We start from the raw sequence: 17,779 nt of genomic DNA on the forward strand, positions 1-17,779 counted from the left end.
TCAAATCGAAATCAAAAAGTTCATTTTAGTTCATTATTTGAAGATTCCAACGCATGGATTGGACTTAAGCTAGAGTGCAAACCGAATCGAACCGAAACTAAGAAGCAACAACATAAACCAAAACTCACAATTTACAAATCAAATTGCAGATATCTCTTATTCTTTACAACATACTCATAATTAGACATTTATGTATTTGCGCACACAGGAAAAAAAGTTATCAAATTTGATATTGAGCCAAGTTGGTGAAACAGTGAATGGGGACCCAAGTAGGAGAGAAGAAGAGTTAGATCTCAAAGGCAATATCGATAATTGAATTTGCAGGCACAAACAATTATGAAAGAAGGAGACAAAAAGTTGTATATTTACTTTGGCTTGGGTTAAGTATGTATGAGTAAGAGTAACACTGAACTGAATGACCTCTTGAGAAGTTCTCGTATGTCAAGTTGGTGACGTTGTGCAGCTTGATCTGGTTGGCTAGATGGAATGTAAAAGAGCGATATCAAATTTTAACGAATAATATTATCTTTGTTGGGGATAATGTCGATTGTAGGAAAATGATAAGATTGATATATAAGAGATATGAGAGAACATCATCATATAAACACACATCTTTCATACTCATAAGCCTAAGCACAATCAATGTTTTCATAATCGGATCGGTGATCAAACCGATTTACCTGATAAAAACGGTTCAACTGGATTGTCCGACAGAAAAAATGTTCTATCATTTTAAAAATATAATATAATATAATAGAAAATATATTTTAAATGCGAACAATCACCAGAAATAAATGCGAATACTTTTATCGGTTTGGCGTTTTATTTCGATAAGCGTGTTTTTGATGAGTCGATTATTCCCCCGACCTGTTAAAACCCACGCTTTCAAGTCATTCACACTAATAAACTTTATTTCACAATGGTGAATAGGTCGGACGAGTTTTTAACCGGTTCACTGTCTTTAAAACGATTTTTAGACTAGATCCAGACCAGATCAGTTGTCAGTTCCCTGTCGTTGGTCCGATCTAGTCTGATTTTAAAAACTATGTGCATCATGCGCTGCCACGAGTATAAAAAAATAAAGTTTTTCATTGACTAACAACTATAACTTTCGGCCTATTTGTAAAAACTCGATCAGTTTGTTTCCAATATAAAATTGACAAAAAATACATGACTTAGCAAAAAAAAATTTACTTTTGTAAAAATAAAGATTTGAATTATTTTTTAAAATAACCAAAGTGAGTTTAAGTAAAACAATTCAAAAAGAAGATAATTAATTGGCCACCCGAAACGTGAGGCGTGATGACATTGAAAGTCGATATGAATTTGACATTGTTTTCAAACTTGAAGGATAAATATAAATTTTAACGTCGTTCTTGAATCTTGATAATATTGTTGTATTATATTTTTAGAGTATAACGTCTCGCTCATTTTTAAAAGTACGGAAATATATATATATATTTTTAAACTCGCATTTATCTACAGAAAATATAACATTTAAGAGTCTCACGGATCCTAATTTGTGAGACGGGTCAACCCTACCGATATTCACAATAAAAAGTAATACTCTTAACATAAAAAATAATAATTTTTCATAGATGACCCAAATAAGAGATATGTCTCACAAAATACGACCCGTGAGACCGTATCACACAAATTTTTGTCATATTTTTATAATATGAGAATTCTGAAAGTCTTATATTTTGAAACGATGATTTGCTCTCTAGTTGTAAAAAATTTGATGGCCAACAATCACCAGAAATAAATGCGAATACTTTTATCGGTTTAGCGTTTTATTTCGATAAGCATGTTTTTGATGGGTGGATTATTCCCCGACCCGTTAAAACCCACGCTTTCAAGTCATTCACACTAATAAACTTTATTTCACAAGAATATGATTTTCAAGGATAAATATGTACATTAATCTTTTGCAAAAAAATGTGTCATGAAGGTAAGGTATCATTAACAAAAAGCTATTATGAAACCGTCTCACATGTCAATTTTGTGAAACGAATATTTTTGACCTGATATAAAATCAGTGGTGATAATAGTATTATTAATAATATTATCTAATTTTAATTTTTTTTATCAACTCATTAACTATTCCACGCGAAATTAAAATCGCTAATACGTTCAATCCTTCGACAAGACATAAAATCAGTGGTGATAATAAGGCAATTTTGGGACTAGGGACAGGCAGCTCAAAGACACATCACGTACTGATTTTATGTCTTGTCGAAGGATTGAACGTATTACGATTTTAATTTCGCATGGAATAGTTAATGAGTTGATAAAAAATTAAAATTATATAATAGTATTAATAATAGAGTAGGTCTCTTGTGAGACGGTCTCACGAATCTTTATCTGTGAGGCTGGTCAACCCTACCGATATTCACAATAAAAAGTAATACTTTTTCATGGATGACCCAATTAAGAGATCCATCTCACAAAATACGATCCGTGAGACCGTCTCACACAAATTTTTGACTTAATAATATATCGCTCCTCAAAAGATATTGGAATATTAGACCTTTATTTTTTGACATCCGATTAAACCAAATCTACAAGCCTGAAGTCTATTTGTCCAATCATTTCCTTCCGAACAGCTTAGTTAGCATTCGAGACTTAGATTCATAGAAACGATTATTAGTTATTATTTATGAAGTTAAAAAATAAAAAATAAAAAAAGGGATATTATGCAATTAATTACTACTCAAAGCAAAATACTTTGATTGCTAGCTTCATGTCTTCCGTCCACCATTGTTGCGCTTATTCTAGACAACCTAGTATTTTGAATCAGAATTCTGGATTTTGTTTTATCTTTCGTCATGATAATTCTCGCAATATTTTTATTTTAGTTTACCCAAAAATTGATGTCTCATCGAGATTCGAGACAACGTTATGAAAACATAATTTTTAATTTTCTTCTAAATGAATAAGATATTGAGAATAAATGAAATAATATGAATTCGATTCTCTCCGTCAATATATAATTTTTTACCGGACTATAGTAGCTCTCTTGTCGCGTTAGTTTGGCGTTAGTTTGGACTTTTGCTCGCAAAAATAAATAGCCAGAAACACAAGATCGAACCACGTTGCATGAGAGTTGGTAATGACAGATGCCCCCTGACAACGTGCGCACTTTCCACCTCCGCGTCTTTCACTTTTTCCCAGAAACCAACTAAAAGGATTAACAAACGGAATCAAAATCAAACTTTCTCCATCGAACACCTTAAAATTATTCTCCGTGTTTCGATAGTTTGATTTTCTTGAGACCAGAGAGAACAGAACTCGATTCTTCTTCTTGTTGGCCACACCTTTTCCAGTTACTTCCAGAAGAAGCGGCGGGTTTGCATGCATGAATGTAATTTTTAATTCATCTTTAATTCCTGGATTTCTTAACTTGTAATTAAGGTGAGAAAGGTGAGCCCATCAACCGTTATGGTTGAAAAAATCATTCTTTTCACTTGGGTTTCTTTTTTTGATTCCATAGGTGTAATGGCAGAGTTTCCTATAGATTTTGTGGTCGAGGTTGAAGGAGAAAATGGTGATGGTAAGGGTAGGGTAGAAGAATCAAGAACTAGTGAGGGCGTAAATGGGATTTCTCATTATGATCCTCGTTCCGGCTCCGCAGGTAATCATCTTCTAGTACGGGTTTAATATCATGAAAATCAACAATTAGGGGACAAAGATTAGACTCTAATGTAATAAAATTGGAAATTGTTGTTATTTTCTTTTGAGCAGGCCCCTACCGGTAACTGGTGCTTCCTCTCTTCGTTGAGAACCATAGGGGTGGTAGTCTTTTGAGTATAGTTTAGAACAGGTTTTGTATGGCTGGTACACACTATTGAAGCCTAGGGTACAAGCAGGGCCGGTTTACTCTAGTTTTGGGGGAGTAACAAATTTCTACAGTGCTGACACCACAAAATTTTCTTTTTTCAATTTGATCACCGACCTATTCCTAGTTTACTGGCGTGGCCCCGAGGACATTTCCAATAAGATACCGGGATTTGGAGCGCAATCCTCATCATATTTTATGGAATTAAATTAATTTTATTTGAGCTTTTGTTACCCAAAACCGATCAACATATATGTGTACAACTTTGATATTCAGCATGATGTTTCACAAATTCTACCTTATACTTATAATTGTCTCAGATCCCATGAGCTCAAAGTGGTTTCTAACCTTCTAGTGCATTAGTCATGTAATGTGTTATATTAGGACAAAGACTCAAAAGCAAGATTGAAGATAATGGGAGCTCCTGATACACCAGCATTTGGGATAATATGGTAGTGAGAGGAGAATACACCTAGAGTCTGATTTACCATTGCGCCAAAGAATGAGCTTTCTGGTATTTTAATGTTCACAGGAAATACCAGAAGAGCGTTGGATGGTATAAGAATAAGTACACTCATGTCGATGTCGGTAAATTTGATGAGTACTCATAAAACAAATAGATGAGATCAATGTCCTTATGCTGTTAAACTAAATAATGCCACCTTGACAATACGTGCCATTGGACTTTACAAGTCCAAATATCCGTCGTGATCAAGAATCCTGATGACTGATAACGACTCTGTAACTTTTATAATATTATTTGAATAAAAAGGTTTCATGCTATCCAAGTTACTGTCGATTTTCAAAATCTATATTTAACACATGCTTAGATTTTTTCACTAGCTGATTAGTCACTTTAAATAGTGATTAAGACTGTGAACATAAAGGGAATTTTCAGTCAATCTGTATTTTCCTTATTCTCAATCGTTTAAGGCCTAAATTTGTAGAAAATAGGGCTCTTTGAATTTCTGGACCTCTGATGGATTAATGATCTAGTTATTGAATTTTTTTAAGATACCGTTTTTCATTTTTTATTTTGAAAGGAAATGCTCTTTTAGTTTTGGATATCAGTTATGTAACTATGTTTTATGCTGCATTAAGCCTGATCTGCACTGCTTAGAATCTGTTGACAGGAAACTTCCTGGAGAGAATTTCAATTTTATGGAGCAGTCACCAGAAGACTTGTCGGATCCTACCTCCAGTCAGGTTGCTATGGTTGAGAGGGAAAAAATAAATCACTCTCTCAGTGTGTTGCTAAGAAAGTTTTTAAACGAAAATTTACCTCCGAAGAAGAAGGTTAGCTGCGAGATGATGTGCTTGTTTGTTTGCTGAATTAATATTCTTTAGTATTTCCATGTAATGTTTATTTGGAAATAATTTTAAAGAACAAAACTCAGCCCCTCTAAGCTAATATGTTTGGCCTGCTTTTGACAGCTTAAACTAGTGAAGCGATTAGCCACCATTCAAGATGATGGAACGGTACAACTTGATGTTGGAGAAAATATTAAACCACAGAGTTCTAATTCTGGTACTGAAGTTATAGATGATGGTGATATAATTGAAGATATCGAGATTACTGAAGATACAGAATTATTGCCACCACTTCAAATTGTGATGTTAATTGTTGGAACAAGGGGAGATGTACAGCCATTTATAGCCATCGGAAAACGCTTACAAGTAAGACGAGTTTGGTGTTATTAAGCATGTTCCCACATATTCATCCCTTTGTCTTCGAATGTTCTTTTACCCAATTTTTGCTTTGGTCTAAGGCCATTTTCTCTATCGATTAGAAATAATGTCAATTTTTTGCTTTGATTAATATCTAGGATACTGACATTTGTGAAGGGAAGTTGCTGCTACGGCTTCGTTCTTGACTAATTCATGCTGGAAACCTTTTGACAGGACGATGGCCACAGGGTGAGACTAGCCACTCATTCAAATTTTAAAGAATTTGTTATGGCCGCTGGATTGGAATTTTACCCTCTGGGTGGAGACCCAAAAGTTCTAGCTGCTTGTGAGTTCTGGATCAAAATTCCCATTTCTCTTGGAACGTTTTCAACTTTGTGTCTTCGCCGTTAGTCTTTATTTTTAGAATGAATCATTATGCATGCTTCTTATCTTATGGTAAAAGCTTCCATCAAGTAATGCACTTGACACTGGATGAATATTTTTGTGCAAATCATGTTGTGATGTATTTGTATAAAATCAGATGGCCAAAAATCATATTTCTACTCATCCCATATTTTCTGATGTGGGGTGTTACAATAATCAATTCCAAGTATGCAGAATAACATACAATATATGTGCTTTAACACACTAACAAATTTGTTAAAGCATATGGTATTGTACTTGTCAACTTTGTGTACAATGTCATACGAGTAAGTTTTTTAATTCGAAGAATGGTTGTGGCCTTCATGTGCATGCTTTTTGTAGATATGGACATATGGTAAAGTATCAAAGCCACTTACCATCTGGACCTCATGAGATATGTCTCCCAAAAGTATCAAAGCCACTTACCATCTGGACCTCGTGAGATATGTCTCCCACTAAACAAAATTAAAGAGATCGTCGTTTCTGAAGTGTGGAGTGACAAAATCGTCCCGATTCCACTGAAATAACCGAATAGCTTTGATATATGCGCACTAGTGCAGTGTCAAATTTGTTGAAGCTTATGGTGTTTTTACTTGTCCACATTTGCTTACATCATATGAGTTAGTTTTTTAATTCGAGGAATGGCTGCGACCATCATATATATGCTTATTGTAGATATGGTTAAGAACAAAGGATTCTTACCATCTGAACCTTCTGAAATACATCTCCAACGGAGCCAAATTAAAGAGATAATCTTTTCCTTACTTCCTGCGTGTACTAGTCCTGATCCCGATACAAATATCTCATTCAAGGTAGATGCCATAATTGCCAATCCACCTGCATATGGTAAGATATTTATTTTGCTTGAAAAAAATTTCGAAGCTTTTGCTAGTGATATCATCTTATTGTTTGGACTCCTTGTTCAGGACATACGCATGTCGCCGAGGCACTCAAAGTACCACTGCACATATTTTTTACGATGCCTTGGACGTTAGTGTTACCCTTCATTCCATCGCATTTCTTCCACCATAATAATGTAGTTTTGAGGATATTGCAAGCACTTCCTTGATGCATATCAATTTGTAAAAAAAACGAAATTAGATCTAAATTTCCCACATCCCTGTTTACCGTGAGATCTCCAAATAAAATTATCTTGAGAAGTACAACTTGCAGGCCAACCAGTGAGTTTCCACATCCTCTTTCTCGTGTCAGGCAACCAGTTGGTTATCGAGTGCGTATACAATAACATTTATATGCCTGTGGTTTAACTGAAATTTTGGAAATATGTCATTTTAGAATCTGATTTCTAAGAAGTTGGCTGTCTATCGCAGTTATCATATCAAATTGTTGATGCACTTATCTGGCTGGGAATACGCGACATGATAAATGAATTCAGGAAGAAAAAACTAAAACTAAGGCCCATGACCTATTTGAGTGGTTCCTATAACTCTTCTTCAGCCGTGCCTTATGGATATATTTGGAGTCCCCACCTTGTTCCTAAACCAAAAGGTTAGTTCTTTGGACCTATGAGTTTGATGTATTAAATTAAGCTACTTCAATTATAGCTGCGACCATATTCCAAGTTTCAAGTTTCATGCATGATTTTGTTTTGACTGATGAATATCCTTGTGGATTAATATTTTTTAGACTCTGAGATATAATTGCTTCTGCATTTTTTGGTTTCTGGTCTCTCCAGTCTTGTAATAAAATGTTTGCAATGCCATAAGAGATACCAAGTCCTTGAATAATGGACTCTCGCATTATGTTAATGTTGCATTGGATTTTTCTATCTGCCTGCAGATTGGGGATCTAAAATTGATGTAGTGGGATTTTGTTTTTTGGAACTTGCCTCGAGTTACGAACCTCCAGAATCGCTTTTGAAGTGGCTTGAAGATAAAGAGAAGCCTATTTACATTGGTTTTGGAAGTCTTGTAAGTTCCTGGTGTCTTGTAACTTATCAGAAATTTTTTTACGATGAACAATAATTAGTATCTGCATATCATCATCAAGACATTAACATATGCAATTTTCTACAATTATCTGATCACATAGAATGATTTGTCAAGATGAGAGAAACAATCAAAACACAGCTTTTGGATCTTTGTAGAATTGATGTTTTTTGTTTCATTCTGGTTCTGCATCTTTCCAGCCAGTTGAGGAGCCTGAAAAGATGACTGAAATAATTGTTCGAGCTCTTGAAATTACAGGACAACGGGGCATTATCAACAAAGGTTGGGGTGGCCTGGGAGACTGTACGCTTCTTCATGTTTCTGCTATCAACGTTTTGTTAATTTATCGGTTGTTGATTTCTTTTGTCAATTTGAATAGACTGAGACATAAAAAATCATCTGTATTTTGTGCATTCAGTGGCAGAGCCAAAGGACTTTGTCTACCTTTTGGAAAACTGTCCCCATGATTGGCTTTTCACAAGATGCGCAGCTGTGGTAAATTCCCTGCTTTTTTATTTGTTCAAATGTACTTATAAAGAAGTAAATAGCTTTCATGTTTTCGTCCACCATGATCTGGAAATCATCCAGTAGGTTGATGTCATATGTTGTAAACTTTCATAAAGTTGCACTTTCATTACCATCGGCTGTTCTTAGCTGATGTTTTTGTTCATGAAATTTTGACGTGTCTTTTGTTGCATTTTAGGTACACCATGGAGGTGCTGGAACAACTGCTGCTGGTCTTAAAGCTGCAGTAAGTGGCGACTTATCCTTTAAATTATTTCAAAATTTATGGTTTCAAGTAATTCATTGCCCACTTTTTTCCCAATTTACTGTTTCTTAGTGCCCGACAACTGTGGTTCCTTTCTTTGGAGATCAACCCTTTTGGGGAGCACAGGTGCATGCTCGGGGAGTTGGTCCAGCACCAATTCCTGTCAATGAATTTTCACTCGAGAAATTGGTCGATGCGATCCGGTTCATGCTCAATGCTCAGGTATGAAACACAACTTTTATTCTAAGAATCTAGTCTTGTCTAAGCTGGATTATGAAATATGGATTTAATTCCTCAGTTGTTTTCAATTGCATGGCATAGGATTTCAAAATGACTTCTCGGCTAACTTTCCATCATCTTACCTCATACTAGCTTCACAAGTATAAATCTTGGATATTTAATTCCAGGACTCCGCTTCCTAGTCTGTAGCTTTACACACATGAAAATATAGAATAATTAGAGGCTCACTCTCTCGAGCTTCTGACTTTGGTATAACTCTTGGTGCAACGCCTCGAGATTGTAATATAATCAATGAATGGAGTCCGTAACTTGAAAAAAACTGATTCATGCATGCTTCATAACGCAGGTGAAACAAGAAGCAGTAAAATTGGCGAAGGCTATGGAAACCGAGGACGGGGTTACAGGGGCAGTGCAAGCTTTCTACAGGCATTTCCCAGTGAGTAGCCTCAAAAAATCAGAGCCTGAAAAGCCACGTCCTTCTGGCATGTTTTCCATAAAACGCTGCTTTGGTTGTGGGAGATTTTAACCTTAAAGCTGCTTCCATCGTTTTCGTGCAAGTTTTGAAATATTTGCGTCTACATTAGAGAAAAGAAACAACTGTAGTAGTCACAAAATATACAAGTTACTAGTTCATATGTTTGATGTGTAACGAAATACTTTATATCACACTATCTGATTTTTGAATTTCAAAGTCATGAAGACTATCTTTCTGAAAAAATAGATGTGCCAATCTACCAACTAAAGGACATCCATTTGGTCTGCTGTTTAAACATAATGTAAGCAAGACTTCCGATTCCTGAAGATTTAATTCTTAGTGCATTTGTACGGAAACTTCCTCATCAAAAGAAAAATTTTTTAATGAAAAAATAAATTGGTGTTCAGTTGGAGAATCATTTATTTAGAAAGGGATAAGTCTGCAAAATCTAGAAGTTAGAACATAAGATTTTCACAAACAAGTCACAACTGAAATGGCAAAAACTTCAAACTCATGAAATTTCCAAATAAATAATGGATCTCTGAAATCCTCAAGAATTCTTCCATCTCAACGAAGGCTTAAAGAGTGAAAACAGATCAAAAGGTTAAATGAACAACATGAAAGCCGATGCACTTCAAACTCTATAAAATTGGCATTTGAAAGTTGAAACTCCGTAAGATTAAATGTCATATATATTATTTTCACATCCCCACCAAAATGCTTTGTCGAGAAATCAAATAAAAGGAAAACTTTAAAGTATTTAATGAGTTAGTAAAAACCTCGCATGAAACAGAGGTTTCAGAGACAAATTAGAAAAAATTATGCATCAACACCAACCAGTGGTGTCTTGAGCCTATTGAGTTTGCACTCTACTGGGTCCGCGCACTCGTGTCCAAATCTTGATCCACTCGACCATAGTATCAGCAGCACGATAAAATACTGGATTAACTGGTCCCAGTTTTTCTTTTACAGATGCAGCAATCTCAGCTACACAATCTTCTGCTGTAACAGCCTCTTGAGACAATCTTACTGATTGAAAGAACGGAACCACATCTTCCATCAGCTTAACTCCATCCCACTCTTTTCTCAAACTTTCAATAGCATCGCCTCGTTCTTTTCTCCACACATAGGGAAGCCCACTTTTCACGCCGAGCCTCAAGTGATCACAAACTAACTTAACACACATCCCACTCCATATATCTTCCACCGTTTCCCACCTCAGCTTTCCTTCCTTCACCAAGCGAAAAGCTGGAAGCATAGCCGGTCCCACCAACTCACTATTGATACCTATGTTGATTCCACTAACGGGCATCATGGTTCTTGATGGTACGGTGAGAACTGCATCGACATACCTCACGTTTCTCAGATCTGGCTTGAGGACTTGAGTGGGAGCATCATAGTCTGCTAGATTGAGCCACAATCCACAAGAAAGGCCGCAGTCCACCCCATTTCTTAAGCTAAAGGGGTAGCCTCGAACAAAATCAGTTCCCTCGCGGAAAGGGTCATAGAGAGTGTTGAAGAAAAATGGAGTAGCAGGGGCTGCAAGGTTAGTAATATGCTGGGAGACAGCATCAATTATATACCCATTGCTATCTCTAGCAGGTATACAATCATCATCAATACAGATTACATAACTTTTACGAGACATAAGATAGCCAAAATACCGACAAGAGTATCCAGAAAAAGAAATTGCACTTGATGAAGAGCCCACAACACGATCTATATCGGGCTTTGCATAGAGATCCATGTTAAATCCATCTGGAATTTTAAGGTCCTCTTTGAGTTCAGGATCTTTGACAATTATAAGGTGGAAGCGGGAGAAAATTGGTCTCCACTCTTCCATGAACGATGTAAGATCTGGCTGAAGGGCACCTACCACAATATCTACCTCTTCGTCTCTAATGCTAATCTGAGACATTTTTTCAAATTTAACCAAGAGAAATCCGAATGAGAGCAGATTTGTCTTCCTAATAAGGGCTAGCGTCTAGCTTGCACTTATTGCCACACAGTGACTCGATGTCCACGGTATCAAAATTTGTCAGAGCACCCTGACATGAATTTGAAAATCACAAAGGAGATCAAGTTAAAACTCAGAAAGAACAATAATTGCAAGATGACTTACGGGTAGGAAGAACAGGGACAAGATTATGTTGAATATTAAGAGCCTCGATGACAGAAAGGATTTCTTCTTTGCCAGTTGCCGCAAACAACCTCAATATCCTCTCATTCAGTTTCCCAGCTTTCAGTGTTCTCTAACGATCAATGAAGTTTGTGCGTGAATGTGCATAGAAAATAATAGCAAATAAGCAACGATGAGGATAAGTTATTTCAGCCAACAAACCATATCAACAGGGATCAGACAAAAAAAATCTACTTCCTTCGATCTTTTGCTTTCTTAAAAGTCAAATTTCTTCTACACTGAGGCTATAGGATCATTATCACTTATGACTTAAAAAGTTTGCACGCGTGACAAGATGAGCGAAAACGAAGTTCAAAAGAAGTTGAGGAGAATTAATTACATGAGATGCTTATCATTCAGTCAATAGAACTAAACAAAGAGAGGAAAAACTCAGCATGTACCAAGTGACAAAACCAGACATCCAACAAACAAGGAAAATCGAATAAGCTTGTGCTTGGATTGATTGATCTTAACTTATTTCGATACACAAAATTCAAGTGAATTTCAAATCAAATATATATCAAGTTAAGAATTTCAATAGCCATTATGCAAATTCATTCCTCAAATCCTTTCCCAGATCAAATATATCAATTCAAGCGCAACCTAGGATTTATCCATAATTGGCATAAACTGAAGTAATAATATTGTTCCTCCATTAATCTGACAATTTCAATGCTCGAAAAAAGCCACTAATTCTAAAGGAAATAGTTTTTTTGAAAATTCTTTAGAATCGACAAACACTCTAAAAGTCTAAATCATGAGATAAATCAAAATCAGAAACCTCCTCAGCGATAAACCAATGAAACTTCAATAATTGGCGCATCAACAATCACTGTAGCAAACTCTTCAGTAAAGGCATACATAATATAGATATGGGCAGACCAACGGGGGCGGTCATAAAAATTAAGTCCGAACTGTAATCCGTAAATTCACACAACTTGGTCCAATAACAGTGCGATAATCCGTCAAGGATCGAATCTCTTATCAAAATCATTAAGAAAAAAATGACCACTATAGTAAAAGCCCTAAAATATAGAAGACCAGCGGATAACATCAATACACAAGCCAATCGCAAAAACCAAGACAAACCCGTTTCATTACAGTCCAAAAGGCAGGCAAAAGTTGAAACAAGAAACAATCTTGCACACAAATACAACCAACAAAAGAGAAATTTAGACGGAGTTTAAGGATTCATACCAGGAAAAGCTCAAGAAGAATGTGATGAGGCAGAAAAGAGATATCAGATATATGGGCGAAGTTGTTAAGTGCAGAGTCAATGGTTAGTGAGAGAAGTGTGGGCGGAGTTCTCATTCATGAATCGTTCTTTCCACTCGTTGCTTCTTGTCTCCGGTCATTATTCATTGCTGGACATTATATTTTCGTATAGAGATCGTTATCTGCTCAAACCCTGTTGTCTCAAAAACTCGTGTGAGACGTTCTCGTGGTCATATTTTGTGATATAGATATCTTATTTAAGTCATTTATAAAAAAAATATTACTTTTTATGTTAAGATTATCTTTTATTTGGGTCATCCATAAAAAAATATTACTTTTTATGCTAAGAGTATTATTTTTTATTGTGAATATCGGTAAGCTTGATCCGTCTCACAGATTCGTGAGATCGTCTCACAAGAGACTAGTCTTTTTTTAAAAAAAAAACTCTTGTCGTATTTGATTACAAAATTCATTTTTAAAAAATTTATGGTTTTTTTTTTACTCTTATTCTTTTTTAAAAATTAAAAACAATCGCACTTTTTAATATTTATCTAAAGATCAAAACCACTTCTTTTCTTTTTTTTTTTTTTTAACAACGCCACTTAAAAAAACTGAACTTATAAAAGCTATTTTTTAAAACTACAGCTTTTATATTCAAATTCATTTTTAGTGATCAACAAAAATATAATAAAATATTATCCACGTGCCGGCATGTAACACCAATATGCATCAAGAATTTCTAAGCTTTAGCATAGGCTTAGAAGTTAATATTAGGATATCATGACAACTTTACCGATGTGCTAGACTGCTAGGTAGTCCCTTGCATATGCAATTCAGTCATATATTGACGGGAAGTTAACATCACAATGTGATCTCGACTAGGGATGACGATAGGAAAAGATATGGGCGAATTTGTCATCTTCATCTCCACTTCTTTCGGGTTTGGAGAATCCTCAAACCCAAACCCGCAGAGATCAAATCTTCATCTCCATCTCCGTTTCAAAAATAGTAATAAAACGGGGCAAAGACAGGTTCGAAGAATGACCGAACCTGAACTTATTATTACATAATAATAATATCAGGGTAGGTTCGAGGATGAGAATAGTATCCTCGTACTCGTCCCGAGCTATTTCGGTGAACCTGAACCCAAAATTAGTCTCCAAACCCGTTATATTTCGGGTTTTTCAGACTCCTACTCATGAAAAAAAATTATCATCCCTAATGTGATTACGTTTCTACAATTAAGTTAAGAAAATGAAATTTACCAATTTAATATATCACATTTAACAATACTAAAGGCAAAGGAAGAGCTAAAAATTTATAACTATTATTCATTTATGTATTTTCCAAAAAAATAAATAAATAGTAATTTTTCGAAAAACCAAAAATAAAATTAATTAATAAATTTAAAATATTCGAAATTCGATTATAACAAAAACATTAATAATAATAATAAAGAAAGCACTGTTGTTGTACAACGTGCAACAAAACTTGTTCTCAGTCTGCATATAAAGTGGTCTGAGTTCTTGATGTAACTCAGTAATGAAGATGAAAACCCCGGCAGCGCTGCTCGCCGCCAGTACGTCGCCGGCTCTCCGCCTCAACTCAACAACGATACTATATTCAACAAGCTCACAATGCCTTTTCAGCCTTGCGCTCAGGTTCAAACCAACGAAAGTACCCCGGTTGTGCCTTAGAGTTTCGTGCTCATTGGAGAACACCGATTATAAAACGGCGTCGAATGACTCTATCCAACATCTCGAAGTATTGTCGGATACTCAGCCTGGAAATGGATTGCTGAAGGTTGAAGTGAGGAACCCCAGTTTTTTAGCTAATCTAATTCCGCCACCTAAATTGAGTTTCAGTGACCAAGTTTTCTTTCTCCTCGTCTTCATCTCTTGCACGGTAATTAGGTCACTTTTTTTGTTAAATTATTTGTAATTTAATCTATGATTTCTACATGGTGTAATGCGAACTTGAAAGCATTTTATTTGCAGACTTGTGCCGCGTTTGCTAGCCTTGTTGTTGCAGCTGTGCCAACTTTATTTGTAAGTGTTGCACCATTATCATAACCTTTCTTTTAGAACATAATTCGGAATGCATTTTTTTTTCATTAGGAGCGGCATATTCTTTTTGTTTGAGCTATTTTTTGAGCCTATGGCACAACGTTTATTGCTTGTTAAATGTTTGATCATGAATTAAGTGGAAACGGATGTATAACCTTACTATTTCCTTTGAGTTTTATCACCTAATAAGTATTCAAAGATGATTTCTTTTGGGGTATTTTATGTTTTAAGGTTGTGTTTGAATGAATGGATTTGAAATCAAGGCATTTTAAATCCAAGATCCAGATCCTTTCTATATGTTTGGATATCTTTGGATTCGTTGAATTTCAAATCTTTCCTACTACAATTTATACTTATGTTTTAGTTACAATGATGAATTGGAGTCGTTTGAGATCCATTCAAACTCACATCATTAAATCCAAATGCGACCTAAGTGTCACTTTATAGCTTGTTTAATACCTTCTTCACCAAATCCAGACTGTATTTGGGTTTTTTTTTTCTCTCAACTGGGGAGTACAGATACTGACATCTTGAAATAGAGCCTTGTGTTACTGTCATATGCTGTTTGAATATGTCGGTACATATTTCAATATTGTCAGGATACAGCTTTTGGAGCTGACTGTTATCCTCTGCCTCAAAAAGTTTATATATTCAATATCCTATGTGGTAGAGAAAATTTATTGTTAGGCTCTTTTATCCTACCATCATTAGTTCCAAACTTGTTGGTGTTGGCCATGTCACAAGGTCTTTACACTGTCTAAAGGACCATTATCTTGAAAGTGGTTTCTGCAGGAGAAATTTTGGACATTTTCCTAATAATTTTGTTTTTTGCCTATGTATGTTGAAACATTCTAAAATTGGAATTCCTAGTGAACTCAAGACTTAAAATTCTCCAGATGCTAGTACGAAACTCTGGATATATGATTGAAGAGCGACACTAAAATTTTAGTTTCTGCTCTCCTACATTCTTGGTGAAAATCTCTTTAACGCAGTTCGCCCACCTCTTGATTGTGTCTTTCAGCTTTTCTCATTAGAATTTGCCTTTCTGTTGCAATAAACAATCATGTCATAGACAATATAACTGCAATTGTGGGGCAACTTTTCACCCCCATGGAATATCAAAAATCATAGAACACATATATAAAATCAAATGTATTTTAAAATTCCGTGTTTTTAGAAATCAGACATTTAAAATATTTTGATTTTACATTGGGGGTTATGTTATTTTTTTGGGTTTTCGGGGGGCACAAAAGCCATCAAGGTGGTTGAGCTTGGAAGGCAAGCAATAGATGAACTTGTGGTTTTGAGATGCTTAAGTCTAAGTAGAAAAATAGTGAATCCATCAAACACCTACCATAAGGTTGTGTTTAGATTTAAGGAAAAAATTGAAGCATTTTCCTTTTCATATTGAAACTTGGAAGGAATTTGTTGAAATGGCATAATTGACAACCTATATGTCATTTCAAATCCTTAAATTTCAAATGATTAGATTTCAAATAATTTCCTCCAAATCAAATCCTTTATCGAAATGCAACCTATAAGGTTCTAAATGAAATAGCTTATCTTGAATGAAAATATTGTGGATTTATTATTATTTTTTTTGTTTCTTCTTTTATTTTTATTTCATTTATGATTGTCCCCACATTGGACATATGGGTTAGGGATTTGTTTTCGTCTTACCTTGTAGGCGATGCGAAGAGCAGCGATATCTCTTTCAAAACTAGCCAATACTGCTCGTGAGGAGCTCCCCAGTACAATGGTTGCGATCAGACTGTCTGCCATGGAAATTAGTGATCTCCTTCTAGAGTTAAGTGACATGAGGTATATAAGCTTTTCTCCACTATGTTTATGTCAAGTCTCTGGTTCTTGTAGACAATCAAGTAGCTATTATAAAGTTCTCTTAAGAACCAAACCTCTTCAATTTGTGCCAAAAAAGGAAAAATTAAAGGCAATCATAAACTTATATTTACTAATCTGGGTATTTTCAAGGAATTCTAATTAATATTGTGGATTTTGATGCTTTATGTAAAAGGGCATGGTAATTAGGATTTAGGATGGTAAAATCAATCCTCCAACTGCAAAACATTCTATTGATCCTGCAACTGGAAAACTTTCCTTCTCAGTGTCTGAGTTTATTGATGGTAGTATCATTTTCAAATGCATATCTCGATCTTTCAAGATAATATGTTACGTTCTTTCTGATTCCAGCGAAGAAATAGCAGACGGAGTCAAAAAATCTACTCGAGCTGTTCAAGCAGCAGAAGCCGGAGTTCGAAAAATAGGTTCTATTGCTCAACAACAGACAATGTGTAAGCTATTCATTTTTTAGATAGCTATTCATTTTCGGCTCATATCGTTAGTTTTTCCATCCAAATGGATCAAATGATTGCACTCTTTTTTGGAGAAGCCATGATTCAGGAGAGGGCTAGCCTGCCAAACATCTCGCTGCAACCGGTGGTTTCTGGTGCTGTGAATAAAACGTCTCGTGCTGTCAGCCAAGCCACGAAAACAATATTGAATATCATATCACGAGGTGAGCTTAACTCTGTCGGCGGAGATGATGATCCAGTGAACAGGATAGAAAGTTGAGACATTTTTGGGAAAAAAGGAAAAAGGTGAATAAGATATACTGACGCAAATTAATAGTGCTGGTACGATGCTCAACGTTGTAGATAAGCACTGGAATGCACCCGCAAGTTCTTGACACACATGTAATTCGTATTCATGTATATATCTTATATCTGTCATTTTTCCTGAATTTAATAGGGAAGCTGTATTCAAATCTGTTTATGTTGCTGACATATTTTTTAGTTTCACCTAATAATCTTCCATTTCTTTCTTTATTTAAAATTTATTAATAAAAAACCCTTAAATGTATCTGCTGTGTTGTCATTTACTATGCATCTAATTTTACGTTCCTTCTATTAATCTAACATTTTGGTCCATCATCCCAAAAC

General features: G+C 35.3%; 3 protein-coding genes across 10 annotated transcripts; 2 read left to right on the forward strand and 1 right to left on the reverse strand.

The window, feature by feature from the left end:
• Positions 1-3,094: 3,094 nt before the first annotated feature.
• LOC140976928 (sterol 3-beta-glucosyltransferase UGT80A2-like) lies at positions 3,095-9,582 on the forward strand. 7 transcript variants are annotated; one of them, XM_073441363.1, is made up of 15 exons: positions 3,095-3,364; positions 3,494-3,634; positions 4,959-5,134; positions 5,273-5,515; positions 5,741-5,852; positions 6,605-6,775; positions 6,856-6,919; positions 7,103-7,160; positions 7,261-7,438; positions 7,730-7,860; positions 8,137-8,181; positions 8,297-8,373; positions 8,582-8,629; positions 8,720-8,869; positions 9,234-9,582. In XM_073441363.1, exons 1-15 carry the CDS (start codon positions 3,355-3,357, stop codon positions 9,235-9,237), a joined length of 1,608 nt encoding a protein of 535 aa, XP_073297464.1. In that variant the 5' UTR covers positions 3,095-3,354; the 3' UTR covers positions 9,238-9,582. The 7 variants fall into 7 exon arrangements, with proteins under 7 accessions (XP_073297464.1, XP_073297458.1, XP_073297457.1 ...); XM_073441357.1 differs by having other exon boundaries at positions 3,096-3,414; positions 8,079-8,181; XM_073441356.1 differs by having other exon boundaries at positions 3,096-3,364; positions 8,079-8,181.
• Positions 9,231-12,948, reverse strand: LOC140976929 (probable UDP-arabinopyranose mutase 5). 2 transcript variants are annotated; one of them, XM_073441365.1, is made up of 3 exons: positions 12,739-12,948; positions 11,481-11,614; positions 9,231-11,266 (listed from the first exon to the last, which is right to left on the reverse strand). In XM_073441365.1, exons 1-3 carry the CDS (start codon positions 12,850-12,852, stop codon positions 10,216-10,218), a joined length of 1,299 nt encoding a protein of 432 aa, XP_073297466.1. In that variant the 5' UTR covers positions 12,853-12,948; the 3' UTR covers positions 9,231-10,215. The 2 variants fall into 2 exon arrangements, with proteins under 2 accessions (XP_073297466.1, XP_073297465.1); XM_073441364.1 differs by lacking the exon at positions 12,739-12,948 and having other exon boundaries at positions 9,231-11,410; positions 11,485-11,614.
• A 1,294-nt stretch (positions 12,949-14,242) lies between these two features.
• On the forward strand, positions 14,243-17,765 carry LOC140977568 (uncharacterized). Its single transcript, XM_073442318.1, has 5 exons — positions 14,243-14,661; positions 14,754-14,804; positions 16,510-16,643; positions 17,031-17,131; positions 17,230-17,765. The coding sequence occupies exons 1-5, from the start codon at positions 14,299-14,301 to the stop codon at positions 17,409-17,411; spliced, it is 831 nt and encodes a 276-aa protein (XP_073298419.1). The 5' UTR covers positions 14,243-14,298; the 3' UTR covers positions 17,412-17,765.
• The last annotated feature ends 14 nt before the right edge of the window (positions 17,766-17,779 follow it).

Source organism: Primulina huaijiensis, chromosome 5, assembly GCF_012295235.1.
Source record: "Primulina huaijiensis isolate GDHJ02 chromosome 5, ASM1229523v2, whole genome shotgun sequence".
NCBI lineage: Eukaryota > Viridiplantae > Streptophyta > Magnoliopsida > Lamiales > Gesneriaceae > Primulina > Primulina huaijiensis.